Source organism: Nothoprocta perdicaria, unplaced genomic scaffold (genome assembly GCF_003342845.1).
Source record: "Nothoprocta perdicaria isolate Ctin4 unplaced genomic scaffold, notPer1 scaffold_72, whole genome shotgun sequence".
In the NCBI taxonomy this organism is placed as follows: Eukaryota; Metazoa; Chordata; class Aves; order Tinamiformes; family Tinamidae; genus Nothoprocta; species Nothoprocta perdicaria.
The window spans coordinates 1709512-1734688 of record NW_020455999.1 but is presented as its reverse complement, the minus strand read 5'-3'; the positions used below and the strand labels follow the sequence as shown (position 1 = coordinate 1734688).

Genomic DNA, 25177 nt, shown 5'->3' with positions numbered 1-25177 from the left:
GCCGCGCTATTGGCTGCGGGGCGGGGTGGAGGGCGGTGCCGCTGGGTCAGCGCCGTTGTGGGCAGAGCGAGCGGCTGCGCGTGCGCGGAGGCGACGTGGGGGCGGTGAGAGACGTTGGGGTCTGTGCGGAGAGAGAGAGGGAAAAGGAGACGGAAAAGGAGACGTGGGACGGGGCGAGGGGATAACGGCYGGGAAGGGAGCAGGAGCCTCCGCTTACAGCGGCCTGCGGGTGGGCACAGCCCTGCGCACCCCCCTCCCCGTCCCGATGCGTGCGCGGCCCTCTGGCCCTGAGGTGACGGGAGCGCAAAGGGCGCACGGGAAAACGCGACCGTTAGAGCTGAGCCCAAACGGGTGYGGGTTTCTAGGAGAAGCTGGGATTGCCGCTTGTTTGACTTGTGCTGTCTGTCTGTCCGTCTTCCAGAAAGAAATGAGACCTCAGCTGAAGTTGTCTGCCTGATACTGAAGAAGAAACGCGGTGGTGGTGCTGACTAAAGACTAAAACCTCTCTTTATGGCCCCTATCAAGCTGTGTGTGAGAGAATTTATCATACTGCTTCAGATCTAGGGAGCTTTGTTAACATGCCTGAAATAAAAGTCACTCCCTTGGGTAAGTGTAAATCTCAAATACAGTTAAAGGGGGAATGCTGGAAATTTCTGTATGTTATGATTTCCTTGAAAACTCAGTCTGTTCGTTTCTATCTTAGAGATAGAAATAACATTCTATGCTGCTGGATATGTATGTGCCTTTCCCTGCCTCAAGAACTCATCTCAGTGGCACTTGCATGTTACATTTGTAATGCTGGCGTGGTTATTGTGCAAACAAGTATGATGCAAAGAGAGCCTGTGAACCCTATTCCAGAATGAAAAAATTAATTAATAGATTGGTGGTAGAGTACTGCAGTGATACTGGAAGGAGGCTCTCAAGCTTAGGGAATGGGTAGGTGAGCTCACATCTGCCTCCCTGTGACAGATCCACTTGCTTGGAGGAAGGATGTGGTCTTTGCACTGGAAGGGAGTCAGGGCTGTAGAATAAGGTTTATAGAAACCTTTCAGTGCTTCTCTTTTGAAGTGACAGTAAGTATCACTAAGGATTCTGTGCTTGTCTTCCTTTCCTTTGGGTCCAGGGGCTGGCCAGGATGTGGGACGCAGCTGCATCCTCGTGTCCATCGCAGGGAAAAACGTAATGCTGGACTGCGGGATGCACATGGGCTACAATGACGATGTGAGTGCAGTGGGGAAACCTGAACGTTGACTGGAGATGCTTTTAAGGGAAATGTGCCAGGCTTCCCTAGCAGATCCTGGTTCGCTGTCCTGGCCACCTTGCCTTTGAACACTGTCTGATGCATCTTGCACGGCACATGGGTGCCCTTGGGTGGCTGTCAGTTATTGGACATCTGTATCAACCACTTTTGCTTTAAAGATTACCTTGTTTGTAGCTTGCTTATAATTCATTTATTTGCAAGGCGAGTTCTCTGCCTTTCCCTCTGAGTCTTCCTGCACTTTTTCTGTTCGACTCTTTCTGTCCATAAATCTTGACAATGTCAATACAGCTCTTACTGTGTTGCTGACACTAAGACAACATGTTGCCAGTGTTGGGAATGGTTCATGCTATTCTTCTGCTGGGTTAATTGGTTGTAACGTTAGTTGGCTGTGTTTGGCAAGGGATAACSAGCTTTTTCAATGTTTTTGCAGAGGCGCTTTCCTGACTTTTCTTACATCACTCAGAATGGAAGACTGACTGACTTCCTAGACTGTGTRATTATCAGGTGAGAAAACTCAAAGGGAAAGCAAGAAACTTTCTACACTCTCCTTTCCCTGTGATTTGTTAAACTTGTAACCCTAATAAGGTTAGGGTTTGTTATTCATATTTTGTTTGCTTGTTTAGTTCCAGTTTCAAATTTCAAAAGCATTGCAATGTTTCCTTCACATTTTGTGTCTTTTTGCAGCCACTTCCACTTGGACCATTGTGGAGCCTTACCATACTTCAGTGAAATGGTTGGCTACGACGGACCGATTTACATGACGCATCCTACCAAGGCCATCTGCCCAATCCTTCTGGAGGACTACAGGAAAATCACTGTAGATAAGAAAGGGGAAACTAACTTCTTCACATCCCAAATGATTAAAGACTGTATGAAAAAAGTTGTTGCTGTTCATCTTCACCAGACAGTTCAGGTAAATGACCATTGCTGCACCCTCCTTGGTCAAACCAACTGGATTTTGGTAGAAGGAAGAGTGATTTTTCTCTTTTCTAAAATGTTTACACTACTGCAGTGTTTGCCTGTTTACACAGGTGGATGAGGAGCTGGAGATCAAGGCGTATTATGCTGGCCACGTGCTAGGAGCAGCCATGTTCCAGATTAAGGTTGGATGTGAGTCTGTTGTTTACACTGTAAGTAACAGCAACACATATAGAGACTTTAAATCATAACRCATATAGAGACTTTTAATCGTGTGSATTCCTTTACGTTGAGAAAATAAATGGATTTCTCTTCTTCTATTAGGGTGATTATAATATGACTCCAGACAGACATTTAGGGTAAGTGGAAAGCTGAATTTTATGATTTGTGTGTGTTTCAAACAGGAAGGTTTTAGCAGCAGCTTCTGTTATTCTGTAGGCGTTATTGCTTCTTTGTTTCTGGGAGTTTGGAGTATTTTCTGAGGTCTTTGCTAGAAAGATGAAGGCAATTTTTAATTAGGAGAAAGAACAAATTGGGATTGATTTCTCAAGTTAGACCTTATTGCAGTCTTGTTCTTCTTGTTCTTGGCCTATATATCAGAAAAAAACTGTGAAAGTTCTAGGTGATTTTTGACAAATCTCTCCATTTCTAKTGGATCATTAATGCCAAATACATCTTAATTTGATAAACTTCTAAATTTTTATTTTGTTTTAGTGCTGCGTGGATTGATAAGTGTCGCCCAGATTTATTAATAAGTGAATCCACTTATGCCACAACTATCAGAGACTCCAAACGCTGCAGRGAAAGGGATTTCTTGAAGAAAGTTCATGAGACTGTAGAAAGAGGAGGGAAGGTATGCCTGTGGGATCATCTACGTAACGATCATCTACTTGTCCAGTCTGTGACACTCTTGTTGGGTCTGTCTTCTAATGCTAACTAACTTTGGCTCCCACACAAAACCGTTATATGAAACTGATGGGTTTCTTGTATTGCTGCATCTGTGCTTTAAAATGCAAAATATTAGAGGCCTAATAGCGTAAAATTGTTTGCTGCCAAGTGACAGTACATTGCTGAAGAAAGTGAATTCTYGTGGTGTTGATGTGGTTTATTCTCRTGTTTGGGAAGAAAAAGGGCTATAAGAAGGAACTGAGGGACTTGTTCAGGAATGATGCTGCTCCAGGCCATCATGTGCTATCTCATTTGCAGGTTCTTATCCCAGTTTTTGCCCTTGGACGCGCCCAGGAACTTTGCATTTTATTGGAGACCTTCTGGTAAGTCTGCCTTCCTCTGTGAATCTTTCTCCTTTTCAGGGTCATTCTGCCCTCCTTGTTTCCACTTAGGATCAGTTGTCATTTTAAAGATTTTAATGTATCTTTGCAGTATTGTACATTTTTTTTCATGGGAGGGCAGAAAAGGAATGAAATAGTGTAAAGTATTAAACTTCTTGATAAAGAAGTGCGTGGTGCTAAGGCCAGGTTTCCAGTATGGCACTCCTATCTGCCTGGATCACTTCTTTCTACAGGGAAAGAATGAACCTGAAGGCTCCAATTTATTTTTCCACGGGACTGACAGAAAAGGCAAATCATTATTACAAACTCTTCATCACATGGACGAATCAAAAAATTCGGAAAACCTTTGTGCAGAGAAACATGTTTGAATTCAAACACATCAAAGCATTTGACCGGGCCTACGCAGATAATCCAGGACCTATGGTAGGTGCCATAAAAAGGTAGTAAAGCACTTGTGTAGTGCCTTGGGAGCTTATTTTGTACCACTCTGTTCCTGGTTTAGCTAGAGAGGCAGCCTGCAAAGTCTAAGCGTCATTTACACTATTAATACTGGCATCCCACCCCAAGACCTTTTTGGGGCCAGGCCATCTGAATGCCTCTTTCTCTGTAACTGTATTAAAGGTTTTGCTGTTTTTAATCCAATAAAGCTAAAATGCTGGGAGAAAATAAACAAAAATAGTGTTCTCATATAATTGGTACCCTTTTTGATGATACAAACTGTAATTTTGCAGCATGTGCCTRTGAAATAAAGTTAGGAGATGGATCCTTTATAGGACAATCTTTTATTGCTCATTTTGGGTTTTGATTGGTATTGGGAGGCTTTGGAAAAAAAGAAGTTTGATGCATCTTTGAACTCTAGGTTGTCTTTGCAACCCCTGGAATGCTTCATGCGGGACAGTCCCTTCAGATCTTCAGGAAATGGGCAGGGAATGAAAAAAACATGGTAAGCAATTCCGTTGYCCTACGTGATATTCTTTTGTTAACAACAGCCATCCTACATGTGTTTAGGTGCAGAGTGTGCAGGCTTTTGTGGTTTTCTTCTCAGGTCATCATGCCAGGCTACTGTGTGCAAGGAACTGTAGGCCACAAGATTCTGAGTGGCCAGCGCAAGCTGGAAATGGAAGGACGACAAATAGTGAGTTTTCTTCTCAGCAAGAAAGTTYGTTTTGGGGAGAGACTCTTTACAACTTTATGTGGTTGTTAGGTTGCTGCATACTCATAATGTGAATTGAGTTGGACTGGTTGTTTTTTCCTTTATTTTGGGAACAGCGTGTCTCTTCCTGCTCTTCATTGCTTTGTGATTTATTGGACGCATGCCATTATACTTGGGTGGTGGACTACTTACAGTGCTATTTAATAAGGGGATATTAAAACTGTTAATAAATGTTCTAAGCAGCTGTTTCAGCAACCTCAGTTTATAATTTAGTGTCTGCTGCCTTCTCTGAAAGGCATTTGGAGAGGTCTGGGTCTGCTCCTGGGCAGTTTATAAGCTGTTAGGGGGTTTAAGTGTTTCCTGATGCAGAAAACCTGTGCTTTTTGCCCCTTGCAGCTGGAGGTGAAGATGCAGGTGGAGTACATGTCCTTCAGTGCCCATGCTGATGCCAAGGGAATAATGCAGCTGATTCGCCAGGCAGAGCCACGCAATGTTCTCCTGGTCCATGGTGAAGCAAAGAAAATGGAGTTCCTGAAGCAGAAAATCGAGCAGGAATTTCGTATGTTACACTCTGTGTACTGGGCAGAGGATGGCAGCAGGAGGAAGGCTTTAGACTTTACTTTATGCCTAAGCACCTATTTATTTCCGAGTTTCTAAGAACAATTGAAGTGGTTTGGTATGTTTGTGTTGTTTTAGTCTAGCATTTACTGAATTTATATTTCCTTGGACTCCTAAAACAAGTAGAGACAGGCCAGGGGAAAAACATCTAAGTGACTTTAGTTACTAGGAATGATGTCCAAAATAAAAAGAAAAAAAAATAGAGGTCATAAATTTCTTTGTAGCAACTTGTTAGGCACATCAGGTTGCAAACATTTTTATTGCAGCCAGTGATCTTGTTCCCCCTCATGAGGAGGTTTCCCAGTTAAGCAGAGCTGAGTCAGAAGCTGCCAATGCTTTTCTGAAAGTGTCTATGCTGCCTTCTGTGTGAGGGGCCTAAAAAGAGTCAGGGCTACTTGTGGTTAGTGTTGGGGGGGTGGGTTTTAACGGTACCAGTGAGGTTGTCAGGCTTTGGCTTCTGCACAAACTCTACTCTCYGGCCTCTTTGAAATCCCAATTTTGAGTTTCAGGCGTTGTCTTTAAGTCTTTCCAACACTGACTCTTTCTGTTGCAGATGTGAGCTGTTACATGCCTGCRAATGGAGAGACAACAACAATATTCACCAATCCCAGCATTCCTGTGGACATATCCCTGGGACTCCTGAAGAGAGAAACAGCAATAGGTGAGGCACCTCCAACAGAGATTTCTGTTGAAATGGAGATTTTCATCTTTTTTACTGCTTTGCTGTCTCTTACCCATTCATTACAGGCAATTATTCTGGATTCCTGAGCATTGTTTTCATTACTTCTAGAGCACTGATTGATAGTGGTATAAGTGCTGGCTACTTTATTTTTAAGTAACARGAGAATGAAAATGTAAAATCACAGACCCTGAATGTATCATACCCCTCAGTGGAACGATGTACAACCCTTATTGCACTTGATTGAAAGCCCAATCTCTTAAATCTTAAAATAATGTTAGAGGTGTAGAAAGCAGGCACAGTACCATTAACCTGTTGTCGTCTTCTGTTCGCTTTGGTTTAGGTCTGTTACCTGATGCCAAGAAGCCAAAGCTCATGCATGGCACGTTAATTATGAAGGATAACGTAAGTAAAAAAGTTCTTACCCTTGTCTTGTTGTCCTCTTTATGAGTCTGTTGTCATTTACAGGCAAGGTGTAGGTGAAAAAAGAACCAATTAAACATATATAACCCAAATTTTTTGGAAGGAGCCATAGCAAGAGCTGATCCTGCAGGCCTATGAGATGGATTAGTCTGTAAGAATGACTCTCCAGATGGTCAGTTGCCTGCTTGAGAGACAGTCGCCCCCAATCCCACAACTTCAGAATTAGCATCTTGTTGTGTGCCCGTTTATCTGGGTATTTTCTCCAGTCTTTCCTCCTCTTCTGCCATCCTGCACACACATTCATACCTGGCTGCTGTCGTTGGCACTAGTAACTGAAAGGGCTGGACATTCCAAAGGTTGAGCAGTGCTGATCCTCCCTGCAGGAGTTTTGCAGTGATAAACACAGACCTTTGTGCAGCTATGCCACATAGGAGGCATAAAACTCCAGAAGAACAGCCAAAAAGAAGTAGCCTCCAATGCTTTGTGTTTTCCTCTGTAGAGCTTCCGGCTGGTTTCTCCAGAGCAGGCCCTGAAGGAGCTGGGCCTTGCAGAGCATCAGCTGCGTTTCACCTGCCGCGTTCACATTCAGGATCCGCGGAAGGAACACGAGACGGGGCTCCGCGTGTACAACCACCTCAAAGCGTAAGGCTGCTCTTGCATCTGCTTGGCTTTTCCTGCTGGGCTGAACTAGGCCCTTTCGTTCCAATAGAGTACAAGTACCGCTTTCCTTCCTGCCTTTATAGAACAGCTTTATCATCRGGAAAACTTGCCCCTTTGGAAAATTACAGCTCAGAAAATGCAATTGCCCAGGATTTCGATCTCTAGCTAGGGGAAGAAGAGCAGTGGTTGTGTCGCTGTAGCAGAGGCTGGACTTTGTCAAGCTTTTGCAGGCCAACTGAAACCTTTTGTGGCAGGTTGCTGCTGTCACTGTTGCTTCTAGCTGAGTTAGCAGCTGAAACTTAAAAATATTTATGTCCTAAAAGCAGCTGCTATAATCCAAGAGTTGTGCTTTACACATATGAATAGGCTGTCAGGCTGGAGCTCTAGCTGTCAGGAAGGCCCAAAATAGAACCCCACAGGAAATGTCTGACCCTCTGATGACCAGTATCTGTCTCAGAGATGCAGTTAAAAGTAGTAACGACACCTGGCTGTTGGATGGGGAKTCCTAGACTGAAAGTCGCTCACCCTTCAACTAGTGTTTATCCCCTCCAAAATAAGTTATATGCCTTCTTTTAACAGGATCTTGAAAGACTATTCAGTTCAGCATCTCCCTGATGGTTCTATAACAGTAGAGTCCATTCTTATCCAAGCTACAGCACATTCAGAGGATCAAGGAACAAAAGTCTTGCTTGTATCCTGGACATACCAGGTAAGAACACTTAAAAACTTGCTTTCTAAGCAATTCCAATTGGTCTTAACTGAGGTTTTGTGATGACCTGGAGTGTGCATCACCTTTGCGACTGATGAAAGCTCAGTCCATGACGTAGTTTGAGAAAAGCCAGAGTGAGCCCCTGCTGTTTTCTTTATTTCAGCTTTAGTACAAATCATTTTACAATCGAGTCTGTTTTCTCTCAGACCACTTAACTAGAGGCACCTGGTTTGGAGCAATTATTGAGTAGTGTAAGAAAATCTGTGTTTTGAGGACACTATAGCAACAAGCTTCTAACTCTCAGCTGCATCACTGCTGCCACACAGGGTGTAGAGTGTTTTGTAAGGTAGGTGTGAAACTTTAACAACAAGCAGAAAGCTACATAAAGCAGAACCATGCTAAAATTAGGAGTAGTAGTTCTATCTGCTTGCTTTCAAGGGAATACTTTTAATGTCTGTATTTGTTTAAATGTTTCCTTTACAAGAAGGGAAGGACAAAGCAAAAATCAATAGTTCTTAATTCCTTGCTTCCAAAGAGAAGTCTTCAGAGAAGTCCAAGAAACTTCTTTGACAGAAGGGATTTTTACATTGATACTAAGAAAGAAAACGCRGAAGTGGATTTGTGCTAACTGAACTGATTTGTCCATTGCTGATACTAAATTCCTTGGTCCAAGAATTATTTCCCTGTATTTCCAGGCTACAGAGCCTTAACTTCTTGCCGCAGCTGGAAAGTTGCATGAAATGTTGCTTTCAGCTTGTTTCTCTTTCATTTCTTTAGGATGAAGAGCTAGGCAGCTATCTCACATCCCTGCTCAAAAAAGGACTGCCTCAGAGTACAGCTTGAGCAACAGAGCAGCAGCCAGGGTGGCAGCGCCTCAGAGAGAGAGAGATTTAATTTGTTACCTTGTCATGATGGAAAACTAAGGATAGACATAGCATCTGCAGGTTGCTGGTTTCATTTTAATACAGGAATTAAAATGTTTGTCCAATACGTGCAGTGAGAGTGTACATGGGACTACTGGTCAGCAGTGCTGCAGTCGTCTTCCTTAGCGTCCTGCCCCGGAGTCACTGCAGCCTGTTTTTAAMGAGCCCTGAGGAACAAGCTTTGAGTTGCTTACACAGTAAGGTAAGAGATATTGAGCATTCTACTACTTACACAGCGCTGTTTCCTCAAAACCTTACTGTGCCTTTCTGTACTAAAAGGCCTTTTCTGGGCAACCTCCAGACTTTCTCTTTATTCATAAAAATAAGTAGTATCAACAGCCGTGTGCCAAACCCACTCCTGCCCTGAACTTGTTCCAGGGATTCTGTGCTGGGACAGAACAGCTCATTTGAAGTGTTTCAGATTTGTGAGCAGGAGTATTCAGCTCACATGTTATGCAAAACTAGTATCAGTGATAGCCTTACAGGGAATACAAAGTCTGGARTAGGCCCATGGGGTCAAAAGAAGAAGCTTTAAAAGCTACTCCAACCTTTTCAGAATTAAAAGACAAAATATAAGTTTAATGGAGGCAGCGGTACAAGGCTTTCGGTACAAACATTCTCTAAGGTCTTACCAAGCCCAGCCAAGCAAAGCAACACAAACATCACTATAAACAGTACTTTAAGAGGTTATGCAGCTTTTCTCACAGACATTTAAAGAATAATTGCTAAGAAATTTAATACCACATACAAAAGCCACTATTACAAAGCTGCAGTTATGTTATAGTAATTTCAGACCTACTCTTGCTTTGTTTGCTGCACGCATAATCATACTCCCTATCTCCTTAAGGTAAGTGTCATTTCTTGTTCCAGGTCCAGCAGCACAACATGTACTGTGTATAACATAAAACATAAAGACTAGTTTGTGCCGTAGAGGGCAAGGTCACAGTGGGGCTTCTGGTCTGCTTTGCACATTGAATTGCAATATCGATTTAGCGCTGCCACCATTAGACACATTGTTCCTCTTTACCAAGCCCCACGAGGGTTTCCTTTCTGTTTTCATCCTCTCGGCTCTCTCATATGCCAGGAAGCAATCACATATATGTGTATTTTATATATCTGTGCGTGACATGGGACAGGTCAGAGCAGTGAGTTACCAAAACCAYGTCTCTAAATAACCATTGGCTTTTAAGCAGGTTCTTCAGCTAGGTTGGTGGCTTTCTGCTTGCTCTGATAACCCATAAATGATCATTTTTTTCCGTGATGAAACAGTCTTCGGTTCAGMAGGTGGAAAACCCAGCCGTTCTCAGAAGTTAGGTGTTCTGTTAATACAAACAAGGGATGAAATAAGTTAGACATTCTTAGTGATATAACACAATCTCAGGAAAAAGGGGTCTGACAGATGAACTGGACTACACCATGTTCAGGCAGTTCCCAGCAAACTTTCCTCAGTGAGAGACTTYCTCACAGGTCTTGCAGGATGCCAAGTTGAGGGGGAGCAGCTTTTATATGGATATGGGACTAACTGACTGAGAGACACGTGGATCTATTAATTACCTTTTAAAACTTAGCAGTTATTAACTGCTGAGCCTGAATCTAGAGGCATGTGATGCTAGAAAGCCTGAACTCAAATACTCCCCATGAAGCCAATCAATTGATTCAGAAGAGATGAGAAGCCCTTATTTGGCTGTGAAATATAGTCAGAAAGCAGCTTGAGACCCCAGCTGAATAGTTGGTCTCCAGGGAGAAAACACACGATCCTTCCAAAAAAGGGAAAAACCASGCAGGAGTGCCCTGATCGACTCAACTTCCAGCATTACAGTCAATTAGGAGACTGGTTTCTTTCAGGTAAACCTGGTTCCAGAAGGGAACCTTGGTTCACCTCCCAAACTCAGAAGAAAACAAAAGGAGAACGGAGCATAATGGTACGTGCACACGAGATGGTGTTAGCAGGTACTACCTAGGAGAACAGACAAGTGCAGCTGCCCCCAAGCACAGTCCTAGTTGGCTAGTAATGATAACACATACGTTAAGCATTTTCTTATACTGATTACATCAAGGGAATGCTCTGAGTGCTGCATTTCCAAGGCTTGATTTCAAAGCAATATTTGGAATGATGAATGTTGTACTTACTTGAAGTATGTCAGTTGATTCCATTTCCGTGCTTCATATTTCCCTGCCTCTGTTCTAGCTTGTAAATGTAAGAGCAGTTTCCGAACTTCTGATCACAGATCGTGTAGACCATTTTAGACCTGAATCTGAGCTTGAAGTTGAAGTGCCAGTGTTTGGTGGAAGAACTGAAGTAGTATAAGAGTGGATTGAAGCAGCAGTTCAAACTGACTAGAGCTAAGGTGATCCTTCGCATTTTGTAGATCAGGTTGGTAAACAGCTTGTTCTGGATGACCTGGATTCTCATTAAAAAGTGGAGCAAGTGAGTGAGATGATAGGGGAGAAAGCAGAAGGTGCAAATGAACAAGATGATGTAGATCGTGCACAGGGCTTTTCTCTTGCGGATGCTGTGTTTGATCTGGGAGATCCTCTTGGCAATGAGAGGGTAGCTGATCAGGATGATGGAAAATGGGATCACAAAGCCAAAAACTAAGGCCAGGATGTTGTAAGATGCCATGCGGTAAGTCCAGCTAAAGGTAGTGAAATTCTCAAAACAGGCTATTTTGTTCTCCATGCCATTGTTGTGAAGGGGACCTCCAAGGATGAGTGAAACCATGACACTTAGAGCTACCATCCACAGCACTGCGACCACTATCACATAGTGAGAGACTTTGATCTGGATGTAAGTGAAGGGGTGCAGCGCTGCAATGTAACGATCGACACAAATGCAGGTGAAGAAGGCAATGCTCAGGTAGATGTTCATATAGTACAAAGTCCCRGTTACCCTGCAGGCCATGTCCCCAAAGATCCAGTTGTTCTGATGCAGGTGGTAATGAATTTTGAAAGGCAACACACAAACAAACAAGGTGTCTACGAGGGCCAGGTTAATCATGTATACGTAGGAATGGGAGATGTGCTTGACTTTGCAGGACAGCAGGTACAGGGCTAAGAGGTTTTCTATGAGGCCCAGCACAAAGACAATGCTGTAGATGACAGTGAAGAGGTGATACTGGAAGTCTGCTTCCATGCTGTACGCTGCACTGACATTGGCAGCTGTCGCATTGGAGATTCCTTCAGTCCAGGAAATACCTGCCATGATTTCTCTTGAAGAACTGCAGGGGTATCCAGCATGGGAGAGAAGGCTTAAGATGCCTCTTACCTCCTAAGGTCCTTGAGTTTGGGGTTTTAGTTCATCTCTCAGTGGTCAACAGCTAAAGCGATAGAAACCTCTGATGTTAGGTGTGATGGAATCTGTGCTTCAGACTTCTGTGCTTCGTAAAGGTAGATGGAGAGCAGGGGGGTTGAAAGCAAGAATGAATCACTGAAAACATGAACATTTGAAGTTTCCACAGCAGCAGGCAGATTTACTGGCATTTAACAGAAGCACAAGGTGACAATATTAATAGAAGTAGCAAAAATAAAGGGCATGGAAACACTTGTCTTTTGCCAAAGATGTATGTAGAATGTTAAAGAGTTGTGGCTAAGGACAGGCCAGCAGTTGAATTTGGCACTTTGAGCTTATTTTGAATTTGGCAATTTGGGCATTCATTTGCAGGGGTGTATGTGATACAGGAGTACTTAGAATGGCCATCCTAAAACCTGACAGCTAATGAGCAGAAATAGGACAGATGAAGTTTTTCCATCCTTCCCCTCTACCCTCTTATATCTCACCTGAAGCAGTGACATTTTGGGGCAAGCTGTTGTGTGAAGTTACAGCATCCTGAAACTACTTTACCCTCACCTCAGGGCCAGGTGGGTTGCAGAGGGGAACGTCACTTAGGTCACCCATATCTCACAAGCAACAGATCGCACTCCAGCCCCCTCCTTCCCTTTATCAACTACAAAAGACATCTAAACTATCAATCTGAATGTAAACATCTAAATAGAAGCCCTGCATAGAGTGGAAAATATAATCCCAYGCACAGTATGTAGAGAGCTCCTGGAGCTGAGCTGTTGAAAGCAGAATGAAGCTTGTCTACAGGTACTTTCCGAAGGAAACGCTGAACTCGCACTTCCTCCTCACTCTCACGGTTGTTTATCTAACTAGTTAAAAGAACCTGAGATTACAGATGGAGGGTTAAATGGAGCAAGTGGTTTGCCAAATTCCAAACGGCCAAATTTGCACTGCASGACCCCAGAACATGCCCTGATCCATTTTAAAATATTTTGTTCTTAATTTCACTTTGACATTATGGAAATGACACAGTTTAGGATTAAGCATGACTTTTCTGAGCATATGTTCCATTTCACCACTGTAATAACACMGCATTCACTTAGCTACTACTCTAAAAACAAAGAGTCCTACCACGTTCCAGACCTGGTGTCTTCTCCAGGGCTGACTTCTGTGTATTTTTCCTGCCCATTTTACTTGCATTTCTGTCAGACAAATCAAAAAGCACCAGCAACCCTCTGCTCCTAAATGAGGTTACTTAATTTACAAAAATTCAGAAAGTAACATATCTTTTAAASTTTCCACTGGAATTTGTGTTCATTTAATTAGTATAAATGTTTTTATTATMAAACCAATTTTTGTCTTGGAATTCTGGGTCACACATGGTATTTTTCTTGGTTTGGTTTACAGTGGAGCTTTAAAATCGCAGTCAGAAAGACAGAAGTATCAGAAGTCCAAACGGCATCAGCTTAAAATACCACTAATTCAACAATGTAAGGGTAAAAAAATGTTAAGTACCCCTTGATGACAGGTAACATTCAAGCATTAACTACAGCCAATGAAAAAATAATGCRGAGCAGGGGTTTGTGCAGAAGTTCTCCACTGGCACTATGTTTAAGTACTCTCTTATCTTAATATTATAATGCAGCTGCTGGATTATTTTTAACCTCTGCTCTGGTATTTAAAATGAACAAGCCAACCAACGGTACTTAGTGCTGACTGCAGAGTTCCCCACACTGCTGTCTGGATAGCTGTGTCTGGGTTCTCATTTATTGCATTTGAGAATAAGCCTATAAGCATAAGAGGTTTTGGGGGTTAACAGATATCAGGAAATACTTTCAAAAAAAAAAAAAAAAAAAAAGCAAATACTTCTCTGTGAAATGAAAAAAGCTCTGCTATCTAGGCCTGCACTAGGAGGTCTGAGTAGTACTGGTCACTATTTGGTTCAGCTTTTTGTGTTGTAAAGGCTCATAATAAGTTTATTTAGACAGAAAGTTAACTTACCGCATCTCAGGTCATCTCCTCTCTTGTGAAAGCTGCCTTGAGTGCACTGGTCTCAGAGGCTTCACAGACACRAGTTACGCTGCTCAGAAACTGCCTTGCAAGACACACTGCCACCCGCCTCACAGCGAGAAACCACAGGAAGTGAAGATGAAAAGGCAGCGCTGGGATTCTCAACACAGCAGTTGCCCTGCTCTCCCTCCGGGGGACCTGCGGGACAGCACAGCACCCAGCCTGCCCTAGTGCTCCCAATGCACCCACTGGGACCAGGTGGCACAGAGAGGACCCTCGCACCTCCCCTGAGAGGCAGGCCAGAAGGGGCTTGCTCCCCTTCTTGCCATTCCCCTGCACACCAAYGGGCATGGCAGCTTTCAGAGCTGGATGGAGAAGCCTCTTGCTCATGGAAACAGACACTACCAGGTTCCACCTGTGCAATACAGCAGCCTCAGCTGCTCTTCTCTGGGGCAGAGGCTTGGGACTCCTCCARTGTTCTGTCATCGTCTTGGGAATTTGGCCCTGAAGAAGTAACGCTGGTAGGAGTCAGCCTGCTCTACAGCAAGGGAGTGAGCAGAAGTGTCCTCTACTTCGCAGGCTGTCAAGCTTTTGACAAGGCTACGTGTAACAGGGTGGGGAGGAAATCATCTCCTCGCCCRATGATACCTAGGAAGAGACTGTCCTGTATCAGAAGAAACCCCTAACTCGGTCCCCACAGCCTAAGGGTGCCTTAGAGATGCTTATTTTGTCACTTGGGCAAGTAGGCAAAACTTGAGATGAAAAACTTTTTTAAGAAGTTCCCTCTGCCCTTGCTRCGTGCTGCGATTCACGGCCACTGGGACCCTACCTGGACTCCATCCTCTATTTGATGGGCTCCGCGGCGCTACTGCACACCAAAGCCAGACAGCAAAACGAGGGCAGCGAGAGGCGCCCTGTGCCCCGCTGCGCTTGGTGTCCTCATCAGCTCCCCGATTCAGCTGTTCCTGGGTTGTTAGTGCATGCTAGGCTTATTGACCTTGGGAAGAGAGCCCCGCTCCTGTAAGAGATTAAATAGGGCTTAAGGGAAAAGAAAGCAACTTCGCAGCAATCCACATCCWAACAGCAACAGGCGACTTATTTCTCAGGGACAAAATAATGTCTGAGCTGCTGCAGTTTGGGGAGAGAGYGGCTGTTGAGGAGAGGAAATGGTAAGTGCTTTTAAAGCTGCTTCTGTAAGTGACCACGTTCACTAGTAACTGCTGTCCTTTCTGCTGTGCTGCACGCAGCAGAGGGTGCTGCATTTGCTCTCATTCTAATTCAGTATCTACCCACTCGGCAAATGAAACAAAGCAAAAAACCCCAAAGTCGACTCCTTTCTCTTCCTGTTTGAGAGCGATGGTCCTGCACCAGAATATATATAGAAAAGAAAATACAACGCAGACATCTGAAAGCAGCATCAGGTTGGTCTTTGTTTCCTCTGGCAGTCTTGGAGGGCCAGAACAATGGAGGGGAAGATGCCTTCATTTTCAGTGAACGATGTTTATTGAGACAAGACCAAATGCTGTGCCCAGAGTGCTCTGCAAGCGCCCCTTACGCATCCACAACGGTCCTTTCAGGCCAGGCTACATCTCACAGAGCTGTCTCCAAGTCTGGAGGAGAGAAGGGAGAACATTGATTTAGGGAATAGGCCTTGGAGTTGGTGCTCTTCGTTCCCTGCGAGCACGGACAACTGGGCAGCTCTGCCAGCGTCACCGAGAGCAGCAGCGAGACGGGGTCACCCCAGCAAGCAGCAGCTGCCCCCGCGCAGCCTGCCGAGTGCTCCGCAGCACAGCGGCCTGAATGCAGGAACTTTGGGGTGCCCTTGCGCCCAGCCTGAGCCCCAGGGCGTGAGCTGCAGGAGGGAGCTCCAAGCCCATTCCTGGGTCTGTGCCCTGCCTGAGGAGGAGCAGCCTGGAAGAGAGGAATAAGCAGCACGAAGGCCCTCGCACCCGCATTTCATGGACACTGCATTAGTCAGAGGCTAGAGGAGAAAAAGGGTGTTTGGCTGCAGACAAAGCAGGCAGGAATGGGACTATTCAAACCTGCTGACAGAAGGGACTGTGTTTCTGTTGCTGAAGGAGATGGTAGTGCCAACAGAGCCAGAAAGTAATTCCATCTCTCTCTCTCTCTTGCAGAATGTCGCTAGCCATAGCAATAACCTCACTTGCTTTTGACATTTATTTTCTTTAAGGAGACACACAGACACTGTGTTTAATCTACAAGGCAGCAAAAGATGTTACTGCTCTGTCAGTGTTCAACCTGACTTTCATAGAATTTACCCTCTGCAATCCCCTGCCTTCACCTACCTGCTTCGTTATAAGCTACCGATTTCAGGAAGAGTCCAGATGGTGGAGCCATAGCATGAGGTGGAAAAGCCCGTGAATCTTTTCTTTCCAGTAACTCCTTTATATGAAGAGGCGATAACTTCCCCTGGCCGACGGCCACTAGAGCCCCGGCCATTCTTCGGACCTGGAAGGACAGAGAGCAGAGCGTASGGGCTGCCTTCGTACAACCTAACGGATGGAGAAATTCTGTCCACAGTGCTGCACTTTACATCAGCAGGAGCTTTTTGCAACGTGAAGAAGCTTTGGCCCTTGCCTGAGATACCACTGATCTCAGTGACACAGACTTACTGTGGGTCACAGACTTAAGAGATTCTGGGTTAAAGAGGGAATAAGGACCCCAACCTCTCTGATYCCGGATCCCTGGGAGGTGTCCTAGTGCTACAACAGCAGCTCTGCAACAGACTGTGACACAGGGAGCAGCCCTGCTTAACTGARCAGCATGTAGGTGCTTTGGTGCTGGAAAGCAAAGCACGTGCTGAATGCAACGCTAGACACTACCTGTCGGTAAAGAAACGATCTGCTCCTGAACTCCAGCTCCCAAAACTCCAGTCCCCTGAAGAAAGAAACAAAGGGAGGGTTTTAAAAAAATCACATCTCGGATGGCTCTTCCACCTACAAGAGAAGTATAAATAACAGGTGAGCTGCAAAGGAGTAGAATGAGTAAGAAGTTGCAGTCTTTGGTGTTTGATTTAAAATGCTCTCAGAAATCTTTGCAATTCACTGGGGACGGGTATCTATTTGGTGTTGTAGTGGCAGATTTTGCAAAAGCATTTCCAAGCACTAYGAGTGCAACTGTCCCCACAGGGAATGATTCAGAGACTGACTACAACAGGATGTGATGAAACRCAACAAACCTCGGCCCTCCACACACACACAAAGCCCAGAACTTTAGACCAGAGAATTCATGTTTTTGGTTAAGGTTTTAATAACARCCTCAAAGGATTCTAAGGGAATTATGGGATGGATTATACCTCAATGCCATTTAAATGCACTGCAGTCAGGCTTCTTTAAGCTGCCCCCTGCAACCTAAGAATTCATTAAATCAGCTCATTCAGTATCTGCACATCATACAGATGAGTCCTGTTACAAAAACASAAGTTTGGCAGTATGTGTCACGAGGCCTCTGCAAAAATAGTCTGCCAGCAACGAGCTGGATGTTTCTGATCCAGTTTTTAGGTCTTCTCTCCATGGATTATCATCCATGTTCAGATGAGAAATATTCATCATCTTTCTGGAAAAAAAGGAGCATAGTTTCTGCTAAGAGTGTGAACATATCCAGCCYCTTAATTTCAAAACAAGATCTTCTGGATGAACCTGATACTGAATGATACTTTGCTTATATAATAATTGAGGAATATTGGACTTCAGCAGCATCCCCAGGGATGGCAGAAGGATTTGCTGGTGTGAACTGAATGGATCTGGACATCAGAGTCATGCAGGTTCTTTTCTCCTGCTTACAGCCTTTAGGAAAAGCTAGGCCAGTAGCAAGAACAAACTCAGCTCACCTGTACTCATAGTGGTGGGACAGGAGACCACCTGAGGGGCGGATGTCTGCCTGGAGGATGGTTCTTACGGGAGACTTGAGGGGTGTGTCGGAGCTGAGCGAGCGGAAGGTGCTGAAGTCGTGGGTCCCCAGCARGAACCCTGCTGCGTCCTGCATGGCTGGCACGTCCAGGGGGCTGAAAYGGGCACAGAGCATGGGCGAAACTGTGAGCTGGACCCAAGCACRTCATGTGCCTTGAAGTTCACGCAAATGAGGAGATGCTTAAACCCAGCGCACAGATTTGACATGTAGGAAGCCTCTGTATTTTGCAAGATGGCATCAAACACCATGATGGTTTCCCAAACTTAGATTTGTAACACCCAGCAGATTATATTTGGTACTATAGGAAATGAAACCAGCGAGCACTGTGAGAGCTGAACCCAGTGCAAAGCCAAGGTGATGGGGCAGAAGAAAGGGAAAAACTCAGGAGGCCATTTAGAAGTCCTCAGGTCTCAGTGAGCACAACTCAGTGCAATTCCTCTGATTTCAACACAGAAATCTGCTCAGTGTACTCTGGAAATTGAGTCTCACACGTGGAAATCAGCCTTTCCCCGTTCCCCTCAAAGCCAAGCCTTCCCAGAGCACTCGGGAGGCATTTCCCCTGGGATTTTTAAAGGAGTACTTGCCCTCCCGCAGGAGCCCAGCAGAGATCCCTTTCGAACACTGGGATTTCAGAGTGGTGGGAGCAGCCCAGCAGCAGCCGGTACACGTATGTCCTGGAGCGCGCGCAGAAGCGTGCGTGGAAGCTCTCGGCCACCCGGCAGGCGCTCAGGATGCTGTCGGGAGAGAAGGGAGCACGTGAGGAGGAGAGAAACCCCGTGCACCAACTCAGAGCTTTCACGCCGTTACTRTTTGCACGGGAACTGAAACACGCAAGAGGATCTTTGAGGAACTGCAYGTGCAGTTTGGTATCCTGCAGTCAGCGATCAGTGATTACAAGTGTGGGCTACCAGCGGGTCTTTGACGAGGAGATGGAAGAGGAGGCACCAACAAAACCCTGAAAATGCCTAAGTTTAAGGAGTCACCATCGAGAAGGAYGTGCCGCCCTGTCCACTGAGCTCTCACCTCCAGGAGGCGCCAGGAGCCCCAGCTCTGTCTCGCTGTCACCCAGGCAGCTTTTACCACCTACYGCCAGGGCTGAAAACAGCAACGGGAAGTGATCCTTCTACAACTACCATCCCTCCTCTGAGGACACCAAGGCTCTTCTGAGGCTGCCCCATCTACAGGATGCACACTGATCTTTGTGGACATGATGCTCTACAAATCTAAAATCAGATGAGATGATAGAAGAGACTCATCATGCACTAAAGCAACAAAGGTTTTTTGTTGCTGATGATACAGTCAGCCAGTTTGGAATCTTGTTTCCCTTCCAAGCTCTATTGACAGTAACGCGCTCTCACAAAGACCTCTCTCCCCATCACCCTGCTCACAACCACATGAAAGTGCTGAGTTTTCTGTTCAGCATTAACAGAGAATTATTCTCAGCAAAGTAACATTTACAGAGGGAGGGGATTGTTGCTGAGTATGCTTAGACTCGTGCCCATCACCAAGCTCCTTAATGGAAAGCAGCTGGACCRTTTTTTAAAAATCACAGCCCAAAGAAGGAGGCAGAAGCAGAGCTTGAACTCTCTAACCAACGGGGACTGTCAAAAGACATCCCCTCCTGATGTGTCACACTTYGATGTAACTGAAAAGCTGTCCCTGTCCTTGAGATCCCACTGCTTCCCCTTCGGGACATGCTCTCTGATAGAAATTTCTCTTTGACTGCTTCAACATTTTCTTCATTGGGGTAGGATGTTGGARATCTTCTGCCCAACACTCCAAGTCTCTACCTTGAGGAGTCTGCAATCTATGCAAGTGAAACCAAATAAGAGAAGAAAGAGCAGAGAGGAGCAAAACAACTRCTGGCAAATGGTATACTGATTCTAGGACATCAACACAGATTTGGCTTTTAGTCTAAAAACTTCTGTGTTTCATTCAATTTACACTTTAACCATGARAAAAATGCATCTACTTCTGGGGAAGAGCACAGCAGCCATTTGACAGCTGGCAGAGAAACTGCCCAACAGTCTGGAAGGAAAAGCACCAAACACCAAGTTCAATCCAGCCCTTGGAAAGGCACAACGTTCACAGAGCATAGAAATTGCTTGTGGAATTGATGCAACTACTTGACAAAAGCTATTGGTTGTACTTTTTTTTTTTCCGGCAGTGATACCTTTGAGGGTGAGCACTCAGTTTCACACAGGACAAGCCAATTCTGAGATGCTGTCAGCAAGAGAGAACTGAGAGAAAGAAGAAAAGGGAATGCAGGAATGGCAGCTGTTGTGTTCCCTGCAGGCGGTTACACCAAGCTGCTCAACACACCGGCACGCAGCTCTCCAGGTATTAATAGCTGGTTATGAGAAGGACTGTTTATCTGCCCCACATTTTTGTTACAAAGATATTAAAATGGAGACTTTGATTTAACTTCTCTAAAGCAGGTCAAGTGGTAAGTCTAGCAGAGGAGGGGAGAGGCTGATCTCACAGGAAGGGAGGAGCAGGCGGCTCAGACCAAGTGTGATCTCATRCATTTGTTCTTCACCCCTTTGCCTAGATACAGGGAAGGGGCAGTGTGTGCTAATTCAGTAAGTAAAGGAAAAAAAATTGGGCGGGAGTTTTGGGATAAAGCAGCACTGGAAGGTAACGTGTTGCTGTTCCAGCTCACATGTRGCTTCAGCATCAGCCAGAAGGACCAGTACTCCAATGGTCTTAAATTCTCTTACAGGACTTTTTGTTTTAGCAGTGCCAGCACAGGTCCCCTAACAAAAACAGAGGTGCACAGCTGTGCTCCGTAGATGCTGAGGGTCTGGTAGGAGCAGAAAGCCTCTTACCAACCTATCTTGTGAATGCAAATAGGACATGACTGCTGCAGTGATGTCCTCCCAACAAGAACAAATGCAAGACGTGGACTTAGCGCCCAACTCACCGGATGGGCTCAGGCTTCAGGTAGTGATTGAGACTGCAGACGAGCTCTCTCTCGTGGAACGGCGGCTTTCCCGGGGCCCTCTGGATGTCAAGGTGGGCGGAGTTGCAGAGTGCGTGGACACCCGCGTCCGTTCGGCTCGAGATGTGGAACTTGATGGGAATGACGGACTTCAGGTTTTGTGCTGCCTTCTGTAGGACAGTGTGAGAAAAGATCGTGAGAAGGGGACTCGCCAGGAGCTCCCTAGGACTTGATGCCCTCCTCCTTGCCAGTCACGYGGCTCCTTAGTGTTCATATGGAGAAGGAATCGCTACTGTGGGCTGTGGAGCAGTAGAGAGGAACCTGTGTGCAGGATTTCTCCTATTCCATTGGCTTCTCATCCTTTGTCCCAGAATTATCCTAAAGAGAACATCCTAATGTAAAACACAGCAAAATGGCAGGCGGCAGCGCTGCCATAAACTGTTAAAGAGCAGAGGGGGAGCCGGGGGACTGGCTGCAGCACTGATGTGATGAGTTTCATCAGCGCCGTGGAGAAATAGAACAGATCTGAGAATCGTGACACTGCCCTCCTGAAAGACACCAGTAGCCAGAGCTGACATGGAGCCATCCTGGGAGGTATAAACCACCACAGGAAGAGAAAGCTAAAAAAGGTTTTTTTTTTTTTTTTTTTTTTTTTTTTTTTTTTTTGAAGAAATGCCATGGGAAGTACTGTCCAAAGCAAACATGGATTGCAGGTGACTGTCACCTTAGTCCATTTTCCTTTCTTTCCTCCTGCTTCCTTGGGGAGACAGCTCTGCCCAGTGCTGCCCTGCACTGCACTGGTCTGTGTTCTGCTCCTCTTTCTCTCCTCCCCTGCTCTCCATTTTTCTTTCATGGGGAATAATATCTGGASTTAGCACAAAGCTGCTGGCCCGAGCGGAACTTTGTGAGGGGAGGATTAGTTTTGGGCAGCGTTCTCCAGTACAATAGAAAACAGCCCACTCGGGAGAGGATTCAAAACAAGCATGAAAGGGAGCTTAATTCTGCAAACCCGAGTGGTCTGCGCATATGGGACCAGTTAGCACGAGCAGCAGCCACTTGCTTGGGTAAAAGGTGCTGCATGGGAGAGTCTCCCTTTACAGCAAAGGCATTTAGAGAACGTGAGACTTGATCATCTCACCCGGCGTGTTGTGAATTCCCACAGTGAACTGGATGGAGCCAAGTCCTGGGACACAAACTTCACCATCTGAGGAAGCAAAGTCTGGAATTTTGGGTTGAAACCCTCATTATAAGCTGCAGTTCCAAGTGTTTCAAGACAAGTACGTACTCCTCCAAGAAAGAAAATAAATTTCATCTGCCAAGCTCATCCCTCTCAAGAAACCATATTAAAAGCTCCCTCAAACATACAGATTTCATCAACATGTTGATCAAAATCGACAACTTTTCACTACCCAGGACTCTGTCACGCAGCACTCGGGACAAAGCCATCCCTGTCCTACGTGTTATGTACATTTAAGCAACAAGAGCCCTCCTGCTCAGCACTGCACCTCATCCCATAGCAGTTCTCCCAAACCGGCCCATTACATGGCTGGTGACACCAGTCACTGAAATACAAGGTCTGCCCCTCACAGTTCATTTGCTCGCCTGTAACTGCAGCCAAATGCCAGAGTGGAATCAGGAGCTCATTACGGATATAATCCTGCCCTTCCTTTCAGCTGCCTTCCTGGCTTTGGAAGCAAGCGTTCTGAAGTTCAAGGCCGCACAGAAAAATGAAGGAAGGAAGATAAATTCCTATGGCTCCAGAAGTTTTCTATTAAAATCACTTTAAGACATCCCACGTGGTTCTCATAGACAGAGTCCTGCACAGCAGTGCCCAGCATCAATCCCACCACATGAAAGCGAAGCACATAGCCCATAATTGGCCAGCACGCAGCTGGGAGGATCAAAATGCTGATACTGTGAAAAGACAACACCAAATACGTTTTATCTTCTTCTGTTTTTCCCTTCGTCTTTTCCATTTCAATCCCCTCCTACCTATTCACTTGTTAAACCAAAGTTACTTGGACGATGCACAACAACTGCTGGTCTCACTCAAAGTCTGGCATCTGGGGCCGAGACATGGGAAGGTTTAGAGGATTAGATAAATAAGAGGGAAAATCCTGTGGGGCTCCTCTTTCAAGAGCTGCACAACATTTCCAGCCTTCTCTGCAAGGYCCCCGGCAGGAGCAATACGGATACATGCCGGGAGCGCCTGTCCGCAGCGGAATTCCTAACACTTCTCTTCCACCATTTCTTAGCAAGGGGCACGTTGTCTTCAAACTGCTGCTGTTATCTCGGGTTAGAGTCTCTGCTAATGAGAAATGTAATTAGAAGGGTGGTTATTTAGTATACAGCAATGGTCTGAGTTGCCCCAAACATGACCYGGGCACCAGCGTGGCAAAGATTAGTTAAAAACAAAAGTCTCTAATGTCAGGTCCTCACTGAAATCACCGACCAAACGGTCCTTTCTACTTCTTTGTTTTTCCTTTGGAACAGGGGATCCTGCCCTATGTTTTCTTGTGCCTGAGAGGCACCYGCTGCTGGGATTAGGCAGTGTCCTGTTCCTATATCTAGACAGGATTTAGGCACCAGCAAGGAGCAGAGCAGTTCAGGATGGAGGCAGCTGTAGGAACACGAGGAAGCAACACTCAGGAATAAAAGGGATGTTTGCACAGTGTGAAATATTGCAATATTCAAAACAATGTCAGAAAACATAGCGCTGACAATTACTGTGGTTCAACAATGTGATCTTAGCAATTTCACTGTGATGACAAAATAACCATCCASGACCTACCTCCATATAATCCTGGACTCCCAACAGTGCCTGGTTGCTTGACGTCCCCATGACCCCACTGCAAAGAGAAGCAAATACGGGAGTGACCGACGAGCGTCAGGAACGTGTGTGTCCTGCCCAAGRGCTGGACACAGCGTCCACCAAACCCGTCCCGAATTTAACAGTGAACAGCCCTTATCGAACCACTTGCTGCCGAGTGCTGCCGATCTTTATGCACAAGCTGCAGGGACCAAACAGTCCGRAAGGAAAAGAAACACCTGCAAGCAGGGAGCCTGGGAATCTAAACCACCTTCCCGGTGCTGCTTCCCATCTTCAGGTGGAGGCTGGGGCAGCCAGATTGCGCTAGGGAAGGGCAATATAGGGAAGGGCTCGCAGGCTGAGCTGGGCAGGACGTCAGCTGTGGGGCTCCGATTTTGTGTGAGCATGCACGCGCGGGACGAGCCGCCGCTGGATCACCGCAGAACACACGTTTGCCACCTTCTCCGTGCTGCAGGGCTTCCTTTGTGCCCATGCCCTGCCTTTCTCACCCCGAACACCCTCTCATGCTTCTAGGCGGCACCAGCAAGCGCCCTGTCTGCGGCTTCACTCCCAGCACGCAGGGCTGGTGACAGAGCAGACGCACCTACCTATATTTACTGCCAAAGTATTGAAAGAAAACTAAGTATCGGGTTTTTGGAGAAACCATGTCGCTGCCAAGGCCGCGCGGGGCCCAGCGGGAGCCCAGCAGCGTTCCGGCCTTGCCGGGGGCGGCTGCGGCCTCTCCGCGGGGCGGAGCAGCCTCGCTTCTTCCTGCGCGCCCGCCCGCGCCGCTTTTTGCCGTCTCCGCGGTTTAGCGCGCCCACCCGCGCCACTTTTTGCCTTCTCCGCGGTTTAGTGCGCCCGCCCGCGCCGCTTTCTGCCGTCTCCGCGGTTTAGCCCGCCCGCGCCACTTTTTGCCTTCTCCGCGGTTTAGCCCGCCCGCGCTACTTTTTGCCGTCTCCGCGGTTTAGCCCGCCCGCGCCGCTTTCTGCCATCTCCGCGGTTTAGCCCGCCCGCGCTACTTTTTGCCGTCTCCGCGGTTTAGCGCGCCCGCCCGCACCGTTTTCCACCGTGGGGCGCTACCCCTCCAGCAGCCCAAGAGGCGTCCAGGCCGTTTTGAAGGTTAATAACAGCAGCAGGAGCAAAATAAAAGCTAAAATGGTGATACTAAGCAAGGACTGCGAATGGCCTYCATGCCTATGTTTTGTATTTTTTAGAATCTTTATTCATGTTTCTAAAATACCAGGCTAAAATATCAGCTTGGACAATAGCAACCCCAAGAGCAACGTAGCAGGAATCCGCAGTYCTCTCGTACAAATCCAGGATCTGCTTCTGAATGGAAAAATCCAGCCAGCTTCTGGCACGCACAATAGCTCTGGACGCCACCATAATGCAGCTAATGAGGCTCGGCCGCGGAGAGGACGCAATTCCCAATCCCGCTGTGTGCACGTGTGGGGGCAAAGCCGTGCTCATCTGCATCGGAAGGACTAAAGGGAAGGGGGGGGAAATTGATTTGGAAATCAATAAATTGCATAAAATTGCATGCATTTCTGAGACGTGCTGCTGGCCACGGG

General features: G+C 46.1%; 3 protein-coding genes across 4 annotated transcripts; 1 reads left to right on the top strand and 2 right to left on the bottom strand.

Annotated features, from left to right (window-relative positions):
• The first annotated feature begins 421 nt into the window (after positions 1 to 421).
• Positions 422 to 8804, top strand: INTS11 (integrator complex subunit 11). The gene is made up of 17 exons (XM_026050978.1): positions 422 to 606; positions 1124 to 1221; positions 1692 to 1765; positions 1946 to 2174; positions 2293 to 2391; positions 2504 to 2538; positions 2894 to 3032; positions 3386 to 3450; positions 3702 to 3891; positions 4328 to 4411; positions 4514 to 4603; positions 5018 to 5180; positions 5793 to 5900; positions 6262 to 6323; positions 6841 to 6983; positions 7581 to 7710; positions 8488 to 8804. The coding sequence occupies exons 1-17, from the start codon at positions 579 to 581 to the stop codon at positions 8551 to 8553; spliced, it is 1803 nt and encodes a 600-aa protein (XP_025906763.1). The 5' UTR covers positions 422 to 578; the 3' UTR covers positions 8554 to 8804.
• Positions 8805 to 8958: 154 nt separating this feature from the next.
• On the bottom strand, positions 8959 to 14079 carry LOC112957360 (lysophosphatidic acid receptor 6-like). Of its 2 annotated transcripts, none has more exons than XM_026050979.1 (3): positions 13915 to 14079; positions 10764 to 12005; positions 8959 to 9952 (listed from the first exon to the last, which is right to left on the bottom strand). In XM_026050979.1, the coding sequence occupies exon 2, from the start codon at positions 11833 to 11835 to the stop codon at positions 10774 to 10776; it is 1062 nt and encodes a 353-aa protein (XP_025906764.1). In that variant the 5' UTR covers positions 11836 to 12005; positions 13915 to 14079; the 3' UTR covers positions 8959 to 9952; positions 10764 to 10773. The 2 variants fall into 2 exon arrangements, with proteins under 2 accessions (XP_025906764.1, XP_025906766.1); XM_026050981.1 differs by lacking the exon at positions 13915 to 14079 and having other exon boundaries at positions 10764 to 11828; positions 11899 to 12315.
• Positions 14080 to 14840: 761 nt separating this feature from the next.
• PUSL1 (pseudouridylate synthase like 1) lies at positions 14841 to 24270 on the bottom strand. Its single transcript, XM_026051139.1, has 8 exons — positions 24212 to 24270; positions 23586 to 23643; positions 20777 to 20964; positions 18438 to 18587; positions 17774 to 17947; positions 16767 to 16821; positions 16230 to 16392; positions 14841 to 15533 (listed from the first exon to the last, which is right to left on the bottom strand). The coding sequence occupies exons 1-8, from the start codon at positions 24268 to 24270 to the stop codon at positions 15514 to 15516; spliced, it is 867 nt and encodes a 288-aa protein (XP_025906924.1). The 3' UTR covers positions 14841 to 15513.
• Positions 24271 to 25177: the final 907 nt, after the last annotated feature.